This window comes from Nomascus leucogenys, chromosome 18 (genome assembly GCF_006542625.1).
Source record: "Nomascus leucogenys isolate Asia chromosome 18, Asia_NLE_v1, whole genome shotgun sequence".
Lineage (NCBI taxonomy): Eukaryota > Metazoa > Chordata > Mammalia > Primates > Hylobatidae > Nomascus > Nomascus leucogenys.
In genome coordinates, this window is record NC_044398.1 from 85248757 (window position 1) to 85271789 (window position 23033).

A 23033-nucleotide genomic window follows, 5' to 3' on the forward strand; every position below is an offset into this window, starting at 1 on the left:
ATTACTTGCAGATGGTGCCGGGTACTACCAAGGAAAGAAATAGGGTGTGTGACAGAGTACCTGGAAAGGGCACTGGCCAGCTTTTATGGGCAGGGAGGTCAAAGCAAACCTGTCTGGAGATGAGACAGGCCAGGAAAATCAGGGCAGGGGCCCGATTAAGGCAAATGTGGTGCCTAGAGCCTCATTATTTTTTTTTTTTAGACGGATTCTCGACCTGCTGCCCAGGCTGGAGCGCAATGGCAGGATCTCGGCCCACTGCAACCTCTGCTTCCCAGGTTCAAAAAATTCTGCCCCAGCCTCCTGAGTAGCTGGGATTACAGTAGAGCCTCAAATTTAAGGAGGGACTCACTCACAGGCTTGTGCAAATGGAAAGTTGGCTTTTGCATGACCCTGGGAGTAGGTGCCTCCTTAAATTTTGCTCCCTCAGCAACTCCATCACCTGTCACTTTGCTAGTTCCAACCTTGATGGGAACAAATGCAGGCAAGGCATTCCAGATGGCGGGAACAGCAAGTACAAAAATCCAGAGGCCAGAAAGGCTTGGTGTGTTTCAGGAACAGTAACTCGGTTCCCATGACTGAAATGGAGTAGGGAAATCCTAATGGAACCAGAGAGGCAGAACTACCAAAAGGAAGAAGAAAAAAATGTTGGAAGTTATGAGAGTTGCTTACATTTGATTAATTTGATTTATTTTATTAAGATGGAGTCTCACTCTGTCGCCCAGGCTGGAGTGTAGTGGCACGATCTAGGCTCACTGCAACCTCCACCTCCTGGGCTTAAGTGATTCTCTCACCTCAGCCTCCCAAAGTGCTGGGATTACAGGCGTGAGCTACCGTGCCCCACCTGAAGCAATTTCTTTGTTGTCTTTTTTTTTTTTTTTAACTTCTCCCATAGAAATAATTAACCCTCAAAAACACTCAGTGTTGACAAAGGGTGGTATGAGGACACAGAAAGTATCAGAGTATCATTGGCAGAAACTTCCTGGAAAGCAATTTAACAGTCTGTATCCAAAGACTTAAAATCATTAACAGCCTTTTCCCCAATAACTCCACTTCTTGGAATCTATCCTAAGGAAATCTGCCACAGCCAGAGTGATTTTTTCCGTCCCCTTAAGAAACGGTCTCATCCTGTTGCCCAGGCTGGAGTGCAGAGGCACCATTACAGCTCACCACAGCCTGAAACTCGTGGGCTCAAGCGATTCTCCCACCTCAGCCTCCCAAGTAATTGGGATCACAGGCATGCCTCCACATCCATATGCCCAGTTGGATAATATTTTGACCAATAAAGAAAAAGAGGGCCGGCGGGCGGATCACGAGGTCATGAGATCGAGACCACGGTGAAACCCCGTCTCTACTAAAAATACAAAAAATTAGCCGGGCGTAGTGGCGGGCGCCTGTAGTCCCAGCTACTCGGAGAGGCTGAGGCAGGAGAATGGCGTGAACCCGGGAGGCGGAGCTTGCAGTGAGCCGAGATTGCGCCACTGCACTCCAGCCTGGGTGACAGAGCAAGACTCTGTCTCGAAAAAAAAAAAGAAAAAGAAAAAGAGGGCCAGGCGCGCGGTGGCTCACGCCTGTAATCCCATCACTTTGGGAGGCCGAGGCGGGCAGATTACGAGGTCAGGAGATTGAGACCATCTTGGCTAACACGGTGAAACCCCGTCTCCACTAAAAATACAAAAAACAAAATTAGCCGGGCGTGCTGGCAGGCGCCTGTAATCCCAGCTACTCGGGAGGCTGAGGTGGGAGAATGGCTTGAACCCGGGAGGCAGAGCTTGCAGTGAGCTGAGATTGCGCCACTGCACTCCAGGCTGGGCGACAGAGCGAGACTACATCTCAAAATAAATAAATAAATAAATAAATAAAAATAAAAATAAAAAAAAGAAAAAGAAAGGTAGTACCAGAGATTGTGTCCAGTTGCTCAAGCAATTTTTAACTTGTCTAATTTAAAAAAATTTTTTTAATTTTATCAAAATAGCCGGGCGTGGTGGCATGTGCCTGTAATCTCAGCTACTTGGGAGGCTGAGGCAGGAGACTTGCTTGAACCTGGAAGGCGGAGGTTGCAGTGAGCTGAGATCGCACCATTGCACTCCAGCCTGGGCCACAAGAGTGAAACTCCGTCTGAAAAAAAAATTTTAATATTATTTTTGTAGAGATGGGGATCTCACTATGTTGCTCAGGCTGGCCTATAACTCCCAGGCTCAAGGATCTTCCAGTCTCAGCCTCCCATCACTGGAATTACAGTCATGAATCACTTCACCTAAATGATTTTTTTTTTTTTTTTGAGACAGTCTTGCTCTGTCACCCAGGCTGGAGTTCAGTGGCACGATCTCAACTCACTGCAACCTCTGACTCCCGGGTTCAAGCAATCCTCATGCCTCAGCTTCCCCGAATAGCTGGGACTACAGGCATGCGCCACCATGCCTGGCTAATTTTTGTAATTTTTTGTAGAGACGAGGTTTCACCATGTTTGCCAGGCTGGTCTCCTGACCTCAAGTGATCCACCCACCTCGGCCTCCCAAAGTGCTGGGATTACAGGAGTCAGCCATCCATGATGCCCCGCCTTTTCTCTTTCTTCTCCTCCCTCCCTCCCTACCCTACCTACCCTCCCTACCCTCCGCAGCCCAGGCTGGAATGCAGTGGCGGGATCATAAGTCATTGCAGCCTCCACCCGCTGGACTCAAGTCATCCTCCTGCCTCACCCTCCTGAGTTCCTGGGACCACAGGCACGAGCTACCACGCCGGATAATTTTTGTATTTTTTGTAGTCCCCATCATTTAGAACTGGCAGGATCCTCCCTTAGTGAGGGATTGGTGGCCATAAGCAAGGAGCTCAAGGTGGAGGGGATATGCATGAGTGTGGAGGTATCGACTCCGCGTAATCTTCAAGTACTTTTGGTAACAATTTTTAATTGCACAAGCGATATATAAAGACCTTTTCTTGCCGGGCGCGGTGGCTCACGCTTGTAATCCCAGCACTTTGGGAGGCCGGGGCGGGCGGATCACAAGGTCAGGAGATCGAGACCACGGTGAAACCCCGTCTCTACTAAAAATACAAAAAATTAGCCGGGCGTGGTGGCGGGCGCCTGTAGTCCCAGCTACTCGGAGAGGCTGAGGCAGGAGAATGGTGTGAACCCGGGAGGCGGAGCTTGCAGTGAGCCGAGATCACGCCACTGCACTCCATCCAGCCTGGGTGATAGAGCGAGACTCCGTCTCAAAAAAAAAAAAAAAAAAAAAAAAAAGACCTTTTCTTTGCAACATAAAATGACAGGTTAAGACTCCTTATGCAGATAAGGTTTAGACACTTGTTTAAGGAGCATCCTGGCCCACCTTTTAAAAAATATGTATGCATTCACGTTATGCATCAGATGCTTTAGGGAATTTTTTCCCTGGGGCATGGGGCATGTCATGGTTGGTAAATGGTCAGGTACGTCTCCTCTACCCAGCTGCTTCTCTTTTTTCTTTGTTTTTTTGAGACAGAGTCTTGCTCTGTCGCCCAGGCTGGAGTGCAGTGGCACGATTTCGGCTCGCTGCAAGCTCCGCCTCCCGGGTTCACGCCATTCTCCTGCCTCAGCCTCTGGAGTAGCTGGGACTACAGGCGCCCGCCATCACGCCCGGCTAATTTTTTGTATTTTTAGTAGAGACGGGGTTTCACCGTGTTAGCCAGGATGGTCTCGATCTCCTGACCTCGTGATCCGCCCGTCTCGGCCTCCCAAAGTGCTGGGATTACAGGCGTGAGCCACCGCGCCCGGCCTCCCCTCCCCTCCCTCCCTCCCTCTCTTCCTTCCTTCCTTCCTTTTTTCTTCCCTCCCTCCTTTCTCTCTCTCTCCCCTCTCTCCTCTCTCTCTCTTTTTATTTTTTTGAGACAGAGTCTCACTCTTGTTGTCCAGGCTGGAGTGCAGTGGTCTGATCTCGGCTCACTGCAACCTCGGCCTACTGGGTTCAAGCGATTCCCCTGCCTCAGCCTCCCAAGTAGCTGGGATTACAGGCGCCCTCCACCATGCCCAGCTAATTTTTGTATTTTTAGTAGAGGCGGGGTTTCTCCCTGTTGGCCAGGCTGGTCTGGAACTCCTCACCTCAGATGATCCGCCCACCTCGGCCTCCCAAAGTGCTGGGATTACAGGCGTGATCCACCGCGCCTAGCCCCCAGCTTCTTCCACCAGCAGAAGGCGGGCAAGCCTCAGGGTGAGAGGACTTCAAGGCACATTTCACATTGCAGAGGACAGGGTTTGGTGGTCGTGGGTACTCCCTTCCCTTCCATCGTTTAGTTTTTTTCATTGTTAAGAAATGATAAAAGGTGCCGGGACTCGATGGGCACATTTCAGGTGGAGGTTGGGAAGGTGGATATCCACCTCTCGATCTTACTATTTTCACTTTCCACCCCGCCCCGTAGAAAGTGGGAAAACTGGCGCACGTGAATCCAAGGGCACGCCTGTGTGCGCGCGCACCCCACGGCACCAGCCCCGCCCCTCCCCACCGCAGGTCCTTGATTGGACGCCTGTTTACACCTGACTGCCCGGCCCTCGGGGGGTCCGGTGCTTTCCGGGAAGCGTTTGGGAGAAAAGTGTGTGGCCGCGGTAGTGGAGATCCCCTGTCTTAGGATTCGTCACCGCTACGCCCAGACCTCTGCGCCCTCCAAGAGCCTGGGGACGTGGGGGGCGGGGCGGCCTGCTATCGACCCGCCTCTCTCGGCCCCGCCCCGCCGGCAGGACCCGCCTCTCTCCCCAGGCCCGGCGGGCGCCGACCCCGCCCCTCGCTCCCAGCATGCCGTGCGACAGCGGCGGCGCGGCGGGCGGAGCCGGGAGGCGGGGAAGCAGTGGCCGTGTGAGCCTGAGGAGCTGCCGCTACTGCCTGCTTCTCGTCGTCCTCGTCCTCCGGGGCCCCGGCGTCGTGGGCCGCGTACGGCCCTGGAAGAGACGTCGCCTCCCCTTCATCTGCCTCTCTCTCACCGCGCCGCTCCCGCCTCCTCGTCCTGCGCTGCGGGCTCAGGCGGAACCCGGAACGGCCGTCCTCTTCCCCCGCCCTCCGCCGCCTCCTCCTCCTCCTCCTCCTCCTCCTCCTCCTCGGCTTCCTCCTTAGCTCCGGGCCGGAGCGGGGTGTCGGCGGCGGCCGGTTCGGGCGGCGACTCGCGCTTCTTTGGGCGGCGGCGCTTGGCCATGTCGTGTCGGGGAAGGTAATGAGCCGCAGAGCCCCGGGGTCTCGGCTGAGCAGCGGCGGCGGCGGCACCAAGTATCCGCGGAGCTGGAATGACTGGCAACCCAGGTGGGTGACCGGCCCGGGACCCCGCCCCGACCTCCCGGGCTCCGCCTCGGGCGGGCCGAGGCCTAAGGCTGCGGGGCTGGGAGGCGCGGCCTAGGCCCTCCATCCCTCGGAGCCGGGCGCGGCTTCCTGGGTCTCCTCCGCCCCTGCTGGGGGAGGAAGGCCGCGGGGAGGCGAGGCCTAAGTGCCTCCCCTCCCTGCTTGTTCAGCCCGGGGCGGGAGCCGAAACCCGGGGCTCCCGGCGGTGGCACTGGCCTAGGGTCGGGACCAGAAAGTGAGAAAGAGGCTGGGGTCCGGGGGGCATTCCAGTTACCGCCTCCCCCCGACCCCGAGTTGGGAGATCCTGAGAGTCCAGGACCCTCCCTGTTAACTCATTCACTTTCTCGGTTCCCCCCTCTTTCAGCCGCCACGTGAGAGATCTTCTAACCTGTGTTCCTTTCTGTGACCCCCCACGTGTTAATATCGAAAAAACCAAAACAAAACTCCAGCTAAGGCATTGCTGTGACTTTAGGCAGAACATTCATTAGTGGAGTATGAGATGAGATTGTGTGACTGTTCATGGAATCGACCCACTCTGGTCTTGGGCGATGGAAGTTTTCCCTAAGTGCAAGGCCGGTTACTGTGGTGAATCGTAATTCATACCTGGACACTTGAGTGAACTCTTTGGGCACCCACTTAGAAGTCTAGAGAATTTCCTCTTTTATGGAGGATTTGATCTCAGACCGTTTGGGGGCTTAATTAGATTTGAATATATTAGGAACATTCACTTTATAAATAAATGCAGTTTCCTGTCTTTTTGATCAAGGTGGGGGCAGCTGTGCCTAATTTAGGACTGATTTATTCTAACCTCTCTTACTAAATAAATGCTTGTATTCAGAGTCTGTTTGGAATTTAACCCAATGCTTAGAACTCCTTAAATGTACAGAAATGTATTTTAGGGGTTATTGATTCATGGAACTCTCCTACTTTGGAGCACAATTGTATTATGATTGTCCAGAAACTGGCCAAATAATGTAGAACGTACAAGTTGTTGGGAAGCCCTTTTGTTTCCTGATAGTTACATGTAATTCCAACAGTATTTGGAAATAATTTGCTAAGATGTTAGAATGTAACATTTGAAGACTCATTAGAAAAATCAATAAAATTAACTTTGGGTAATGGGTGGTACACATCTTAGTCTGTTTAATATGCCTTTCCAAATACTGTGTCTGTTGAGAATTGGTGTCTATAACTAGATGACTTTAATAATTAGTGCCTGAGTCTAGAATTGAGATGTTTAGTCGTAAAAAAAAAAAATTGTTCGATAAACATGGCGTTGACTTGTCTTGTACCACTTAAGAGTTTGTGAGTGCTTTAAATAAAATTAGTTGATTAAGTATTTTTTTTTCTGTGATTGACATGCTTGGTTTTGCCTTTTTATTGAAATGTGTGAAATTTGATTTTCTGGCATCTAACAAATTAGGTGGTAAATGAATGATTTTCTATTATTTTTGGATTTTCTATTAATGGATTTTCTATTATTGTCTATTAATGTATTTCTATTATTTTGGATTATTTCTATTATTTTTGGATTTTCTATTATTAATGGATTTTCTATTATTTTTCAGTATTGTGATCAGTATAAGTATATAAGAGAATTTAGTAACCTTTTAGAAGAATAAAGTGCCCTTCCCAAATAGTCCTAGAGCTTTTGGAAAAGTGTAAATTGTAGTTTGTAGTTCTAAATAAATAGAGAAGAGTCGCAGCCACGTGCTGGGGCCACTTGACTTCATTGCTGACAGGTATGAAGCCAAATGGCTTATGTAGTTATGGAATATGTACATGAGCTATTAATAAATATTATCCATGTTGTTTCTTTCAAGTGCTTTATTTCTTGGCTCTGGGGAGGGGCGATGGGGGGAAGGGAGGAGCTTACAAGAAAGCCTACAAGGTTTCTTTGAAGCTGTGCTTTGTAACAAAGTTTCAGAATGTAACGCCTTGGTAGACGATACTGTGATACATTTGGTTACAGGGAGTAACAGTTTGTTAGGATGTTGGAAAGATTTGATTTTCTCCTGCTGTAGAGGGAACAGGGAAGTGTGGACATACCCCATAGCATGACTTGATTTGTTTCTAAGATTGTCATAGCTGATTTGTTAGTCAAGAAAAATACCTGGGGTGTTTGCCAAGTCATAAATTTTTATTAGTTAAATTTGAGGTGATTCTGTCCCCTATTCAGAAAGATGGCAGACTCCAGGTAACTGACAGAACGAATCTTTATCTTGCTTCTTGCTTAAATGAAGGTTTAGAACATCTTCAGATGCAGGCACATTTATTATGGTTTATCTGAATAATTTTGATTAATTTTTTTTTGCCTCTTTTGTACCATTTTGTCCCTGGTGTTTTGGTTCTGTTTTCCTTGATGTAGGCTTTTTTTTTTTTTTTTTCCTGAGATGGAGTCTTGCTGTGTCTCCCAGGCTGGAGTGCAGTGGTGTAATCTCGACTCACTGCAGCCTCTGCCTCCCGGTTTCAAGGAAAAATTCTCCTGCCTCAGCCTCCTGAGTAGCTGGGATTACAGGCGCCCAGCTAATTTTTGTATTTTTAGTAGAGGCCGGGTTCCGCCATGTTGGCCAGCCTGTCTTGAACTCCTGACTCAGGTGATCCACCTGCTTTGACCTCCCAAAGTGCTGGGATTACAGGTGTAAGTCACCCCACTCAGCCGATTTAGGCTTTTGAAAAAGCAACACTTGTTGGTTTCTTTTAGTGTTAGTTTGCCAGTTGGTGTGGAAAATGACTGTTGAGTCAATTTTGACCACACATGATACTTCACACATACTGACAGGAAGTGTTCTAGGTGGCTGAATGTCATATGGCAAGAGGGCAAACCCATGGTCCATAGAAGCATACCTCCAACAGTAAGCATTTATATGGCACTGGCTTATAGTCTTCCTTTTCATTCACTGTGCTCTCAGTCAACTCTTCTGTAAATTTTTTTGAGACAGGGTCTTGCTGTGTCACCCAGGCTGGAGTGCAGCGGCACAAATACTTGGCTTACTGCAGTCTCGACCTCACAGGCTCAAGCCTCCTGCCTCAGCATCCACAAGTAGCTGGGGCTACAGGCGCTTGCCACCAGCCCGGCTCATTTTTGTATTTTTTGTAGAGATGGGGTTTTCACCACGTTGCCCAGGCTGGTCTTGAACCCCTGAACTGAAGCAATCTGCCCACCTTCAGCCTCCCAAACTGTTGAGATTACAGGTGTGAGCCACCGCACCCGACATTTAAGAATGGTTAAGCAGGCCAGGGGCAGTGGCTCACGCCTGTAATCCCAGCACTTTGGGAGGCTGAGGTGAGTGGATCACCTGAGGTCAGGAGTTCGAGACCAGCCTGGCCAACTGACATGGTGAATCCCCGTCTCTACTTTAAAAAAAAAAAAAAAAAAAAATAGCGGGATGTGGTGGTGCATGCCTGTAATCCCAGTCACTTGGGAGGCTGAGGCAGGAGAATCAGTTGAACCTGAGAGGTGGAGGTTGTAGTGAGCGACATCACACCACTGCACTCCAGCCTGGGAAACAGAGCAAGACTCCTCAAAAAAAAAAAAAAAAAAAAGAATGGTTAAACAAATGAGTAAATGAGTGGTCTTAGGTCAGTTGTATTATCTGAAATCTGTGGGTTCCTTAAGCATAAAGTTGAGAAGGTTTTGGGAACCACTGGATGCCTCTGGTTTTTTTCATATGAAGAAACAGGAGTGGTGGCTTCTTAGAACAAAAGGATATCTGACCTATGGAGGTTGCCCTCTTTACTCCTCTTCCCTAAAAAAATGACCTATCATTGCCAATAGCTAAAGTCTGTCATTTTTCCCACCTTAGTTTGGAAGATAATCTTTTAGTATCAGTCAAGATAGAGATCAGAATGTTGTGTTTTAAAATTAAATGTGTAATTCATAATTGCACATTTTAATATTCTAAAGTGACTGATTAATTTGACATTGGAGTCAAATAGATTGATTAATTCAACAAAGAAGAGAAGGCAGTCAAGTCCACAGAAAACAAGTAGATTTTACTTCTCCACTTGGGGTGTTAGGACATTAATTGTGTAATTGGTCTTACTTGTTTAGTAGTAGATCTATACTGAGTGTCTTACTGTGCCCAAACTTAGGATCTTTCTATACTTCTAAAAGGATGAAACTGTATAATAAAAACATCTTCCAATTTTGGTAGATTGTAGACAGATCAAAGTATTCAAAAGTACACACATCTTCTCTATTGTGAAAGACCAAAAAATAGAAATGCGTTGTGAAATTAGAAAAGCTGTATACTAGTATGTCTGATGTTGTGAGAAGCTGGATTTTTGAAACCAGAGTTGTCTATTCAGCCTTTTATCAGTCTGTACTGTTTGATGTCGTTAGGTACATAATATAGGGAAATACATAAAGGATAAAATTAAGTGAAGTTACATATTTTATACCTGTTAGGTGGGTGCAAAAGTAATTGCGGTTTTGGCAAAAACCACAATTACTTTCACGCCAGTCTAATATTAAATGGAACTAGAGTCAAATAGAATTCAGTGATTGCCAGTTCTGTTCCACAGATTTCAAAGTACACTAAGGAAAATTTCAGCAAATTGTGTATGGCTCTTTTACTTGGGGGAGAGTAAAACACCCATAATAAACTAAAAAATAAAAATATAAAACTAAAGGAACGTTTGTTTTTATGTTTTTCATTTCTTTTCTTTCCTCTTTTTTGAGATACACTCTTGCTCTGTTGCCCAGGCTGGAGTGCAGTGGTGCAATCACTGCCCACTGCAGCCTTGACTTCCTGGGCTCTGGGAATCCTCCCGCCTCAGCCTCCTGAGTAGCTGGGACCACAGGTGCATACCACCACACCTGGCTAACTTATTTATTTTTCCTCTCCCTCTCTCCCTCCCTCTCTCTCTCTCTCTTTTTTTTTTTTTTTTTTTTGGAGACAGAGTTTTACTTTATCGCCCAGGCTGGAGTATAGTGGCACAATCTCAGCTCACTGCAACCTCCACCCCCTGGTTCAAGTGATTCTCCTGTCTCAGCCTCCCGAGTAGCTGGGAATACAGGTGCATGCCACTATGCCCGGCTAATTTTTGTGTTTTTAGTGGAGATGGGATTTCACCATGTTGGCCAGGCTGGTCTTGAACTGCTGACCTCAGGTGATCCACCCGCTTCGGCCTCCCAAAGTGCTAGGATTACAGGCGTGAGCCACCACACCTAGCCTCCTCTCTCTTTTTCTGAAACAGAGTCTCACTCCATTGCCCAGGTTGGAGTGCAGTGGAACCATCTCAGCTCACTGCAGCCTCCACCTCCCAGGCTCAATAAGTCCTCCTACCTCACCCTCCCAATAGCTGGGACCACAGGTGCATGTCACCACCCCCAGCTACTTTATTTTTTTTTGTTTTTTGTAGAGACGGGGTTTTGCCATGCTGCCTGGGCTGGTCTTGAATACCTAGGCTCAAGTGATCCTTCCTCCTTGGCCTCCCAAAGTGCTGGGATCACAGGTGTGACCCACCGTGCTTGGCACGCTAATTTTTTATTTTTATTTTTTTGTAGAGATGGGGCCTCACCATGTGTCAAACTCCTACTCCATTATGAAATAAGTCATTCCTTATGAAACACTTAGTAGTTGTATCTTTAAGTTGAACCTTCCCCTCACCCCAAGTTTTTTTTTGTTTTTTTTTTTGTTTTTGAGACGGAGTTTTGCTCTTGTCCAGGCTGGAGTGCAATGGTGCAATCTCGGCTTACTGCAACCTCTGCCTCCCAGGTACAAGCGATTTTCCTGTCTCAGCCTCCCAAGTAGATCAGATTACAGGCATGTGCCACCACACCTGGCTAATTTTTTTTATATTTAGTAGAGACGGGGTTTCACCATGTTAGGCTGGTCGTGAACTCCTGACCTCAGGTGATCCATCTGCCTCGGCCTCCCAAAGTGCTGGGATTACAGGTGTGTGCCACTGCACCCGGCCTTTTTTTTTAAGACATAGTTTCACTCTCTCTCTCAGACTGGAGTGCAGTGGCACGATCTTGGCTCAGTACAACCTCCACCTCCTGGGTTCAAGCGATTCACGTGCCTCAGCCTCCCAAGTAGCTGGGACTACAGGCGCATGTCACCAGGCCCGGCTAATTTTTGTATTAGAGACAGGGTTTCGCCATGTTGGCCAGGCTGGTCTCAAACTCCTGACCTCAAGTTCCCACCTCGGCTTCTCAAAGTGCTGGGATTACAGGAGTGAGACACCATGCCTGGACCCCCCCAACCCCTTTTGTTTTGATTCCTTTATAAATTAGTATAATGGAAGGCCTTTTTGTTTGTTTTTTATAACAGGTAATGAAATACTCTGGTTCAGTAAATATTGATGCTTCTAGGGAGATGTGTGTGTGTGTGTGTGTGTGTGTATATATATATATAAAAATTTTTTTTTGAGGTGGGGTCTTGCTGCAGGCTGAAATGCACTGGTGCAATCTTGGCTCACTGCAACCTCAGCCTCCTGGGTTCAAACGATTCTCCTACCTCAGCCTCCCGAGTAGCTGGGATTACAGGCATGCGCCACTACCCCTGGCTAATTTTTATATTTTTAGTAGAGACGGGGTTTCACCATGTCGACCAGGCTGGTCTTGAACTTCTGACCTCAAGTGATCTGCCTGTCTTGGCCTCCCAAAGTGCTGGGATTACAGGCATAAGCTACTGCACTGGGCCACGGCCAGGATTTTTATGACTTGTAAAACCACTGTCTTCGAGGAGGCTATAAGTTATTATGGGAGAAAAGTAAAGGGCTTTGTAAAGGGTAGAGCATGTGGATTTTGTGATATAATTCTCAGTATACCTACCTTCCTTCCTTTTTTTTTTTTTGAGACAGTCTTGCTCTGTCACTTAGGCTGGAGTGCAGTGGCGTGATTGACAGGGTTTCACCAGGTTGGCCAGACTGGTCTTAAATTCCTGACCTCAGGTGATCTGCCCGCCTTGACCTCCCAAAGTGCTGGGGTTACAGGCCAACATCGTGAAACCCCATCGCTACTAAAAATATAAAAATTAGCTGGATGCAGTGGTGGGCGCCTGTAATCCCAGCTACTTGGGAGGCTGAGGCAGGAGAATTGCTTGAACCCAGGAGGTGGAGGTTGCAGTGAGCCAAGATCATGCCATTGCACTCCAGTCTGGGTGACAGAGCGAGACTGTCTCAAAAACAAAAAAACAAAAACCTGGAGGGTCAGAGGAGGGAAAGCTGTAGGGCAGTTAAGTATGGAGCAGTGGGGTGATGGAATTGGTCTGTACGATTTTGACTGTGAATTTGGGGGAGAATCCCCCCAACTAGAAGAAAATTAGGATAACGCCAGGTGCAAATTGTCAGTGTGTAGAGGAATTGGGTACTTATGAGGAGTAATACAAATAAGAGGTGAAGCTGAAGCACTGGGTTGGGAACCCTATTGTAGGCCTTGAATCATGGTTCAAGTGTTTTTATTTGTTTGTTTGTTTGTTTGTTTGTTTTGGAGATGGAGTTTTTGCTCTTGTTGCCCAGGCTGGAGCACAATGGTGCCATTTTGGCTCACTGCAACCTCCGCCTCCTGGGTTCAAGCAATTCTCTTTCCTCAGCCTCCCAAGTAGCTCTAGGGATTACAGGCACACACCACAGCACCTGGCTAATTTTTTGTATTTACTAGAGGTGGGGTTTCACCGTGTTGGTCAGGCTTGTCTTGAACTCATGACCTCAGGTGATCCACCCATCTCGGCCTCCCAAAGTGCTGGGATTACAGGCGTGAGCCACCACCCTGGCCCAGTTTAAGTATATTTGGAGTGACTTTAGGGAATCATTGAAATTTTACCTGCAGGAAAGTGGCACAATTTAGGAAGATTAAATCTAGTTGCTTCTTGAAAAAGTTTGTGGGCCGGGCGTGGTGGCTCATGCCTGTAATCCCAGCAGTTTGGGAGGCTGAGGTGGGTGGATCTCCTGAGGTCGGGAGTTCGACACTAGCCTGACCAACATGGAGACACCCCGTCTCTACTAAAAATACAAAATTAGCCGAGTATGGTGGTGCATGCCTGTATTCCCAGCTACTTGGGAGGCTGAGGCAGGAGAATTGCTGGAACCTAGGAGGCCGAGGTTGTGGTGAGCTGAGATTGCGCCATTGCACTCCAGCCTGGGCAACAAGAGCAAGACTCCGTCTAAGAAAAAAAAAGAATGTGTGTGTTAGAGTGCGTGCACGCACGTGCAAGAGAGATCGCAGTGGGAGGCAGTTAACTGGAACAATATAGAGAAGGGGCTGCTAAGGACCTGAGTATTATGTTTATATTTAACAATTTAAATTAAGATAAGGCTGTGTATGTTGGCTCACACCTGTAATCCCAGCACTTTGGGAGGCCAAGGTGGGTGGATCACCTGAGGTCGGGAGAGACCAGCCTGACCAACATGGAGAAACCCCGTGTCTACTAAAAATACAAAAATTAGCTGGGTGTGGTGGCGTATGCCTGTAATCCCAGCTACTTGGGAGGCTGAGGCAGGAGAATCACTTAAACCCGGGAGACGGAGGTTGTGGTGAGCCGAGATCGGGCCATTGCACTCCAGCCTGGGCAACAAGAGTGAAACTGTCTCAAAAAATAAATTAATTAATTAAGGTAAAAGTGTTCAGCTCAATATGTGAGAATTTCCATAAGCAAAAGCCCCTCATTTGTTATCTGGTGTTGATTGAGGATGATTATTAAAGTGATACTTTTTATCTGCTCAATCTTCATGTTAGACACATGTATGGAATGTCATATAAGTGTCATATAAAATGGAGTGCGGTCCATGGTGTCTTTTGGGAACATTGAATTGTTAAACAATTCTTTAGGATTTTCTGCCTTTGTTACCTGACTCTTGTTCCTTATCCTAATCACCTAAAACAAATCCCTGAGGCTCCTTTCATTGGACCACCCTTAATGATTCAGAGGAGCTGTTGTTTGTTATCTTTTCACGTTGTCATCATTTTGGTTACCTGTCTTTGACTATCTTGAAGTTTTTCAGAGCCCATTTTATTTTTGGAACTATAAAATAAAACATCCTTCCCGTTGTATAGAGGCCTAACAGTAAAGAGTACAGAAATTTTGTGGTTTCATATGTATAGGAAATGCTCCCTTATTCTGTTTTTGTTTTTTGTTTTTTTAATGTAGAATATAACGTAGTAAATTCTTGTGGAGTTTGCTCGTGCAGAGATACTTGGTTTTATAATGTTGTTCTTTTCCATCTTGTATTAATCGAGTGTACTTTTCCTTTTTAAATTGAATTCTCTTGAATTCTATTGTGGTGCTTCTTTGAGATAAAATTTATGTATGTGTATAGGTGGTGGTGTTCTTTTTTTTTTTCTTTTTTTCTTTTGAGATGGAGTCTCGCTCTTATCTCCCAGGCTGGAGTGCAATGTTGCTATCACGGCTCACTGCAACCTCCACCTCCCAGGTTCAAGTGATTCTCCTGCCTCAGCCCCCTGAGTAGCTGGGATTACAGATGCCTGCCACCACGCCTGGCTAGTTTTTGTACTTTTAGTAGAGACGGGGTTTAACCATGTTGGCCAGGTTGATCTTGAACTCCTGACCTCAGGTGATCCACCTGCCTCGGCCTCCCAAAGTGCTGGGGTTACAGGTGTGAGCCACCATGCCCAGCCTTGTATAGGTCTTAAATTCAGTAAATTTTGACAAATGTATACACCTGTGTAACCATGACCTCAGTCAAGGTACAGATATGCGGTGACTTTTTCACTATCACACCCATTCCTGCCACGTTTTTTTCATACAGTTACCACTATCTGGAATTTTTATGTGTGCCATCTCCAGTAAAATATAACCTGCATATGTGCATGGATCTGGTAAAATTGTTACTTTTGCTATCCCTTTCTTTCCTACTAAGTGCATCAATAAATAGCATACACTCTGTATTTGTGTCTTTCCTCAAGTAAATACATGAAAATCAGATCCTGCAAGTTTGTGTTTTTATATTTAGTGTTAACTCCAGGGATTACAACACTGTTCTTGTAGGATGTGTTTTTGGGGAAAGCGTTCCTCTTATGGCAGCCCTGTTAGCCTGAGGCAGGGCTTGAACAAACTGATCGAGCAGGCTCAAAAGGACAGTATTGTAATGGACTGGAGTGGCCAGATTTCTTTTTACAGAAGAAAGAATATGGTAATTTGGCCACATGCAGTGGCTGACACCTGTAATCTCGGCACTTTGGGAGGCCGAGGTGGGCGGATCATGAGGTCAAGGGATCAAGAGCATCTTGGCCAACATGGTGAAACCCCATCTCGACTAAAAAATGTACAAAAATTAGCTGGGCATGGTGGCACACGCCTGTAGTCCCAGCTATTCAGGAGGCTGAGGCAGGAGAATTGCTTGAACTTGGGAGGCAGAGGTTGCAGTGAGTCGAGATGATGCCATTGCACTCCAGCCTGGGCAACAAGAGGAAAAAAGACCTCCGTCTCAGAAAAAAAAAAAAAAAAGAGAATATGGTAATTTAAGATTCATGTGTTTTATCCATCTTGAAAAATACCTTGTGCACATATTTAAAGTCTTTTTACACATTGACTTATCTTGGGTCTATTGTATCTGTCTACATTATTTAAGCAATGTAATCACTAAAAATTTAAGCACTGGGTTGAGCCTTCTGGCATCCCATTAGAATGCCTGGGAAACACACTTCTTGCCAATCGCATGCCTGCTGATTGGAGAATGAAACGCAAATATTCCAGAATCAACAGATTTCTTTATTTTATTTTGTCACCCAGGCTGGAGTGCAGTGGTGAGATCTTGGCTCACTGCAAACTCTGCCACCCGGGTTCAAGTGATTCTCCTACCTCAGCCTCCTGAGTAGCTTGGATTACAGGCGCCTGCCACCGCGCCTGGCTAATTTTTGTAGTTTTTAGTAGAAATGGGGTTTCACCATCTTGGCCAGGCTGGTCTTGAACTCCTGACCTTAGGTGAGGAGGAAATCCCATTTTGTAAATGCCAAAGTGCTGGGATTACAGGCGTGAGCCACCACACCTGGCCTAGAATCAACAGATTTCTAAACATACTGAATTACTTCTTTCATATTAATTTTCAGACCTTTTCAAAAAAGGAATTGGATATCCTGTGGATATTCATATTCATATTATTATTATGTTGGTATTCATATAATATGTGTAGGACTTTATTTAAAAACCTGTTATAGACTTTTTTTGTTTATTATTTAAACCTTTTTTCAGAGGGACTTCTTGCTTTTTTTTTTTGAGATGGAGTTTTGCTCTCGTTGCCCAGGCTGGAGTGCAACAGCACGATCTAGGGTCACGCAACCTCTACCTCCTGGGTTCAAGTGATTCTCCTGCCTCGGCCTCCTGAGTAGCTGGGATTACAGGCATGTGCCACTTGCCTGGCTAATTTTTTGTATTTTTAGTAGAGACAGGGTTTCACCGTGTTAGCCAGGATGGTCTTCATTTCCCGATCTCAGGTGATCCCCCCTGCCTTGGCCTCCCGAAGTGCTGGGATTACAGGCGTAAGCCACCGCGTCCAGCCTCAGAGGGATTTCTGGTACCAGAATTATAGATTGTTTTTGTTACCGAACTTCCTAAGTTATGCTCATTCTTTGTTTATTAAGGGGAGACACTAGATTTTTTTTATTACCCTTTTTATCGTCATAGAGAACTTTAGTAGTCTACAAGAATATTAGAGGCTTAGCAGTGGCCTCACTGCACATACATGTATATGTCTTTGGGAACCTACAGGTTTTTAAGAAGTTGTTAAACTTAATGTTTACTAGATATTTGTTTTTTGGTGGCATCTAATATATTAATAGCCTAGAAAAAAGGCTCCACTAATGAATATGTCTTGGATTACATAGTGACATATATTAGCTTTTCCTCCACATTTGATAACACTGCTAACATTTTCTTTTTTTTTTCTGAAGCTCTTTGAATTTAAAGTTTTCTCTCTTATTTAAATTTATTAATTAAAAACTTAACTTTACTCTGTTCCCTTTAGCATTTCAACCTGATGTTAAAAGATGTATATGTGTGATATGTGTGTTTGAAATTTTAACTTTCGTCTTGGAGTATTTAATTCTCTGAAGCAGTGCATGACTCTTGCTCTTCAGCCTCTTGAGGGTGTCCCTGGTTTATATTCCTGACGATACAAACCCTGGAATTTCTTGTCTGAAGTGTTAACACTTTATTTCCAGGCTCTAATTTGATTTTAATAGTGGAAGTCCAGATTCAATGCATTAATGACAGATTCTATGTTGACTTCTTCAGGTTTGCCAGACAGAAAAACCTACTTATGTGAGGAAATCATTAGGCTTTTTGACTATCCTCTTTGTGTAATGAGACTCTTTTCTCATGAGATGAGTAAAAAAGATCCAGAGATGATCACCAGTATCGCCCAGAATTCATATATATTTAATTGAAAAGAAAACAAATCCTGAGATTCTTTCCTAAAAAGGTTGATTACATTTCTTGCCTGTCTGTACGTTCTTTGTATAAACGTGAAGAAAAATAAAAATACAGGTTTTCCAGCACTGGGACTATGAAATTTGAGATTTAACATTTATTCATTAGTCAGATTTAAAGGAATCTACCTTAAGTCATAGTTTATATTGTTTTTGAAGGACCTGAGTAAGGATTCTGACTATTAAAAATGATTAATTCTGTCATTATTTGAAATATTGATAGGATTTTAATATGTTCCTTTTTTGAAAATACTAAAATTATAAATGAATTTACACTTAATAGCAAATAGGTCGTAAGTATGTGGTAATCAATTTATTGACTAAAAATTTTGTAAAAGATGCCTTTTATTTATTTATTTTATTTTTGCGACGGAGTCTCGCTCTTTCACCCAGGCTGGAGTGCAGTGGCGCGATCTCGACTCACTGCAGGCTCTGCCCCCCAGGGTTCACGCCATTCTCCTGCCTCAGCCTCCCGCGTAGCTGGGACTACAGGCACCCGCCACCTCGCCTGGCTAATTTTTTGTATTTTTAGTAGAGACAGGGTTTCACCGTGTTAGCCAGGATGGTCTCGATCTCCTGACCTTGTGATCTGCCTGCCTTAGCCTCCCAAAGTGCTGGGATTACAGGCGTGAGCCACTGCGCCCGGCCTAAAAGATGCCTTTTATTTAAAGTGACCTATCGTGTAGTTACTATGCTAGTGCTCTCTACATTTTCATTGTAATCTTACTGAAGAAGTAAAAATTAATCATTATTCTCCCCACTCTAATATTAATTCAAAAATCATAATTGTACACATAGGGTACAACGTAATGTTTATACATATATGTGTAATGTGGTATGATTAAATCATGCTAATTAACATACTGTCACCTTTGCTTACTTATATTTTGTGGTGAGGCATTTGAAATTTACTCTTAGGCCGGGCACGGTGGCTCACGCTTGTAATCCCAGCACTTTGGGAGGCCGAGGCGGGCGGATCACGAGGTCAGGAGATCGAGACCACGGTGAAACCCTGTCTCTACTAAAAATACAAAAAATTAGCCGGGCGTGATGGCGGGCGCCTGTAGTCCCAGCTGCTAGGGGAGGCTGAAGCAGGAGAATGGCGTGAACCCGGGAGGCGGAGCTTGCAGTGAGCCAAGATCGCGCCACCGCACTCCAGCCTGGGTGACAGAGCGAGACTCCGTCTCAAAAAAAAAAAAAAAAAAAAAAAAAAAAAGAAATTTAATTATTTGAAATACATTATTATTATTGCTATTTATCTCTGTCTTCTCTTTGCAAATGAGTACATCATTATTTACTATAGCCACCCTGTTGTGCAAAGATTTCAAAAACTATTCTCCTATGTGAAATTTGTGCCCTTTTCTTTTTAAAAAAAAAAAAAAAAATCCACCCGCTGTCTTAGCATTGGTGAAGTTAAAAATAGAACCAATGTGTTTTAGATTCCTCTCTAAGTGTCTTTATTTTTAAGAATTTTTTTTTTTTTTTTTTTTGAGATGGCGTCTTGCCGAGGCTGGAGTGTAATTAGCACCATGTTGGCTCACTGTAACCTCCACCTCCCAGGTTCAAGCGATTCTCCTGCCTCAGCCTCCCATGTAGCTGGGATTACAGGTGCATGCCACCATGCCTGGCTAATTTTTGTATTTTTAGTAGAGACGGGTTTCACCATGTTGGCCAGGCTGGTCTCAAACTCCTGACCTCAGGTGATACGTCTGCCTCAGCCTCCCAAAGTGCTGGGATTACAGATGTGAGCCACATTCTAGCCCAGGTACAATGTGTGTATTTTAAAAAGTTGATCCTTCACAGATATTTATCTTAGGAGAGGCTGGTGTCATGAAAAAAGCTATGGACTAAGAATGGGAAGACAAAGATCTTTTGTATTGGCCCTACCAACTGTGTCCCTCTGAGCGGGTAATTTTTGCCTTTTGAAGACGTTGGGAGGGTTAAAGTTCAGGAAATTATTTTTAAAACTGTTTCAGTGAATATTTAGAAAAATATTAGTGGAGTTGGAATTAATTGCTCTGCAGTGGAAGTGGAGTGGCTCTCTTTCTACATTTTCTTTTTTTTTTTTTTTTTTTGAGACGGAGTCTTGCTCTGTCACCCAGGCTGTAGTGCAATGGTGCGATCTCAGCTCACTGCAACCTCCGCCACCCGGGTTCAAGGGATTATCCTGCCTCAGTCTCCTGAGTAGATGGAATTACAGGCATGTGCCACCACACCCAGGTAATTTATTTTTGTATTTTTAGTGGAGACGGGGTTTCACCATGTTGGCCAGGCTGGTCTTGAACTCCTGACCTTGTGATCTATTCACCTCTGCCTCCCAAAGTGCTGGGATTATAGGCGTGAGCCACCGTGCCTGCCCTCTTTCTACATTTTCTAGTATATTCCCATTAGGCTGTAAACCTATTTCAAGTTGAACAATAAGAAATTTCAACATAGCTCTGCATCATCATTTTTTCTCCATATCTTGTATTCACACCTTAAGAATTTGTTGCTAGTTGAAATGATAAGCCAGCAAACATAATCTAATCTTTGTGACTATTTGCATAGATTGGAGGGTAAGTACAATGTAAATGGAATGTATATAGAGAAAGGGTAGGTTAAAAGGTAGCTTATAGCTTGCTTACCTTTTACTACACAATTGGAATTTAAGAACTGATTCTTATAAGAATACCAGTTGAACGATGAATTGCTTTTTTCCCTCTGGTGTAGTGTGTATGGGGTGTATATACATATTTTTATTTTAATGGGAGGAGGGAGGATGCCAGAAACACTGGAAGGTTGTACTCTGCCAATGTGATAGTTTTAAGTACTTGGGGGGTGGAGAAGAACCACACACATCTTCTAAACAAAGATGGGAAATATCATTATAAGAATGTATATACAGTATTAAGCAATTACAAGATTTTGGGCTGGGCATGGTGGTGCTTTGGGAGACCTAGGCAGGGAGGTGAGTGGATCACTTGAGCCCAGGAGTTGGAGACCAGCCTGGGTAACATAGTGAGACCTCGCTTCTACAAAAAATAAAAAAATTGGCTGGGCATGGTGGCTTACACCTGTAATCCCAGCACTTTGGGAGGCTGAGGCTGTCAGATCACTGAAATCAGGAGTTCGAGACCAGCCTGACCAACCTGGTGAAACCCCGTCTCTACTAAAAATAGAAAAATTAGCTGGGCATGGTGGTGCATGCCTGTAATCCCAGCTATTTGGGAGGCTGAGGCAGGAGAATTGCTTGAACCCAGGAGGCAGAGGTTGCAGTGAGCCAAGATCACGCACTCCACTCCAGCCTGGGCAACAGAGGAAGACTCTGTCTCAAAAAAAAAAAAAAAAATAGCTGGACATGGTGGCATGAGTTTCTAGTCCCACCTACTTGGGAGGCTGAGGTGGGAGGATTGCTTTAGCCCAGGAGGTCGAGGCTACTGTGAGCTGTGATTGTGCCACTGTCTCAAAAAAAAAAAAAAAAAAAGATTCTGATACTATTTGAAATTGTAGTACTGTAAATCTATAATAAATGATTGCTGTCTCTTAAGGAACTTAATATCTAGAAACTTTTTTTTTCTTGTAAAAGGGAATTATAAAAGTTACTTCTTTTAAATCACTTATGTCAATCTGATTAAAGTGTGTTTAGTATAAAATGTAGCAAAAGAAAAAGATAGGGTTTGTATAGACTGTGGGTTTAAAGTGGCTTAAGTGATGATTTTGAAGTTTCCTAGGTGTCTTATACTTAAGACTAAATACAAAGACCTCAGTAAATTTCTGGCTACTGCTGAGCATGGTGGGAGCATCGTTTCCTGCTCTTACTAGTATGTTTCAGCAGCTAGCAAAAGCTGTCTTCATTTAATACATTTTCCTACAGTTAAAATAATAGTGTGATTATCTTGAAAGACATCTTCCTTTTTCAGTATTTGATTTGTGAGACCATATCTTCTGGAATTACTTGAGACCTCTAATTAAATTCACCTTTAAAATTTTTTATTTCATTTTCTTTTAGAGTTGGAGGTCTTGCTATGTTGTCTGGACTGGCCCAGGATGATGATGATGATTTTTTTCTTTAGAGACACAGACTCACTGTGTTGCCCAGGCTGGTCTCAAACTCCTGGGCTCAAGTGATCCTCCTGTTTCAGCCTCCTGAGTAGCTGGGATTACAGGTGTGAGCTACTGCAGCGGGCTTGGCCTAGGATTATTTTTATTTTTATTTATTTTATTTTATTTTATTTTTTCCTGTTTTTGAGATGGAGTTTCGCTCTTGTTGCCCAGGCTGGAGTGCAATGGCGCCATCTTGGCTCACCACAACCTCCGCCTCCCGGGTTCAAGTGATTCTCCTGCCTCAGCCTCCTGAGTAGCTGGGATTACAGGCATGCACCACCACGCCTGGCTAATTTTGTATTTTTAGTAGAGACAGGGTTTCTCCATGTTGATCAGGCTGGTTTTGAACTCTTGACCTCAAGTGATCCACCTGCCTCGGCCTCCTAAAGTGCTGGGTTTACAGGTGTGAGCCACCGCGCCTGGCCAGGATTATTTTTAAAGAGAAGATTTAACATATGCAATTGTTAGAAAATCTTATAAACATGTAATTCCCTGGGAATGTGCTTCAACCTGTTGGCTAAAGGAACTTTACCAGAATAACTACAGTTATTATCTGACTATTTTCAGGAGTTGAAAAAAATGGTTGCATACATTTCTTTTTTTTTTTTGAGGTGGAGTCTCGCTGTGTCACCCAGGTTGGAGTGCAGTGGCGCGATCTCAGCTCACTGCATGCTCCGCCTCCCGCGCTCTCACCATTCTCCTGCCTCAGCCTCCCGAGTAGCTGGGACTTCAGGTGCCTGCCACCACGCCTGGCTAATTTTTTTGTAGTTTTAGTAGAGACGGGGTTTCACTGTGTTAGCCAGGATGGTCTCAATCTCCTGACCTCGTGATCCTCCCGCCTCGGCCTCCCAAAGTGCTGGGATTATGGGCTTGAGCCACCGCGCCCGGCCCATTCATTTCTTATAGTAGTAAACATCACTTCACCTTTACCTTGATTATAAAGTCCCAGTCTACTTTTGAGATTCTTTAGATTTCTGCAGTGTGTAACTTTTTTTTTTTTTTTTGAGATGGAGTCTCGCTCCGTCACCCAGGCTGGAGTGCAGTGGTGCGATGTAACTCTTAGTGATTCTTAATCTTCGTTGGAATGGGCTATGTTTGGCTTTTTTTTTTTGGGAGACCGAGTCTCACTTTGTTCTCCAGGCTGGAGTGCAGTGGCGAGCTCTCGGCTCACTGCAACCTCCGCCTCTAGATAAACGATTCTCCTGCCTCAGCCTCCCGAGTAGCTGGGATTACAGATGTGCACCACCACGCCTGCCTAATTTTTT

The 23033-nt window shown here is 45.1% G+C and overlaps 1 protein-coding gene across 4 annotated transcripts in view; it reads left to right on the forward strand.

Moving 5' to 3' along the window:
* Nucleotides 1-5058: 5058 nt before the first annotated feature.
* The window catches only part of SMG1 (SMG1 nonsense mediated mRNA decay associated PI3K related kinase), a 116795-nt gene continuing 98820 nt past the window's right edge, over nucleotides 5059-23033 (forward strand). For 3 of the 4 annotated variants that reach the window (XM_030797958.1, XM_030797959.1, XM_030797960.1), the window contains exon 1: nucleotides 5059-5255. Coding sequence is in view for 1 of the 4 variants with exons in the window: in XM_030797961.1 (XP_030653821.1) it covers nucleotides 5170-5255 (86 nt within the window). In the remaining 3 variants the exon portion in view is untranslated. The remainder of the gene's footprint in view (nucleotides 5256-23033) is intronic. The other variant, XM_030797961.1, reaches the window with a different exon arrangement.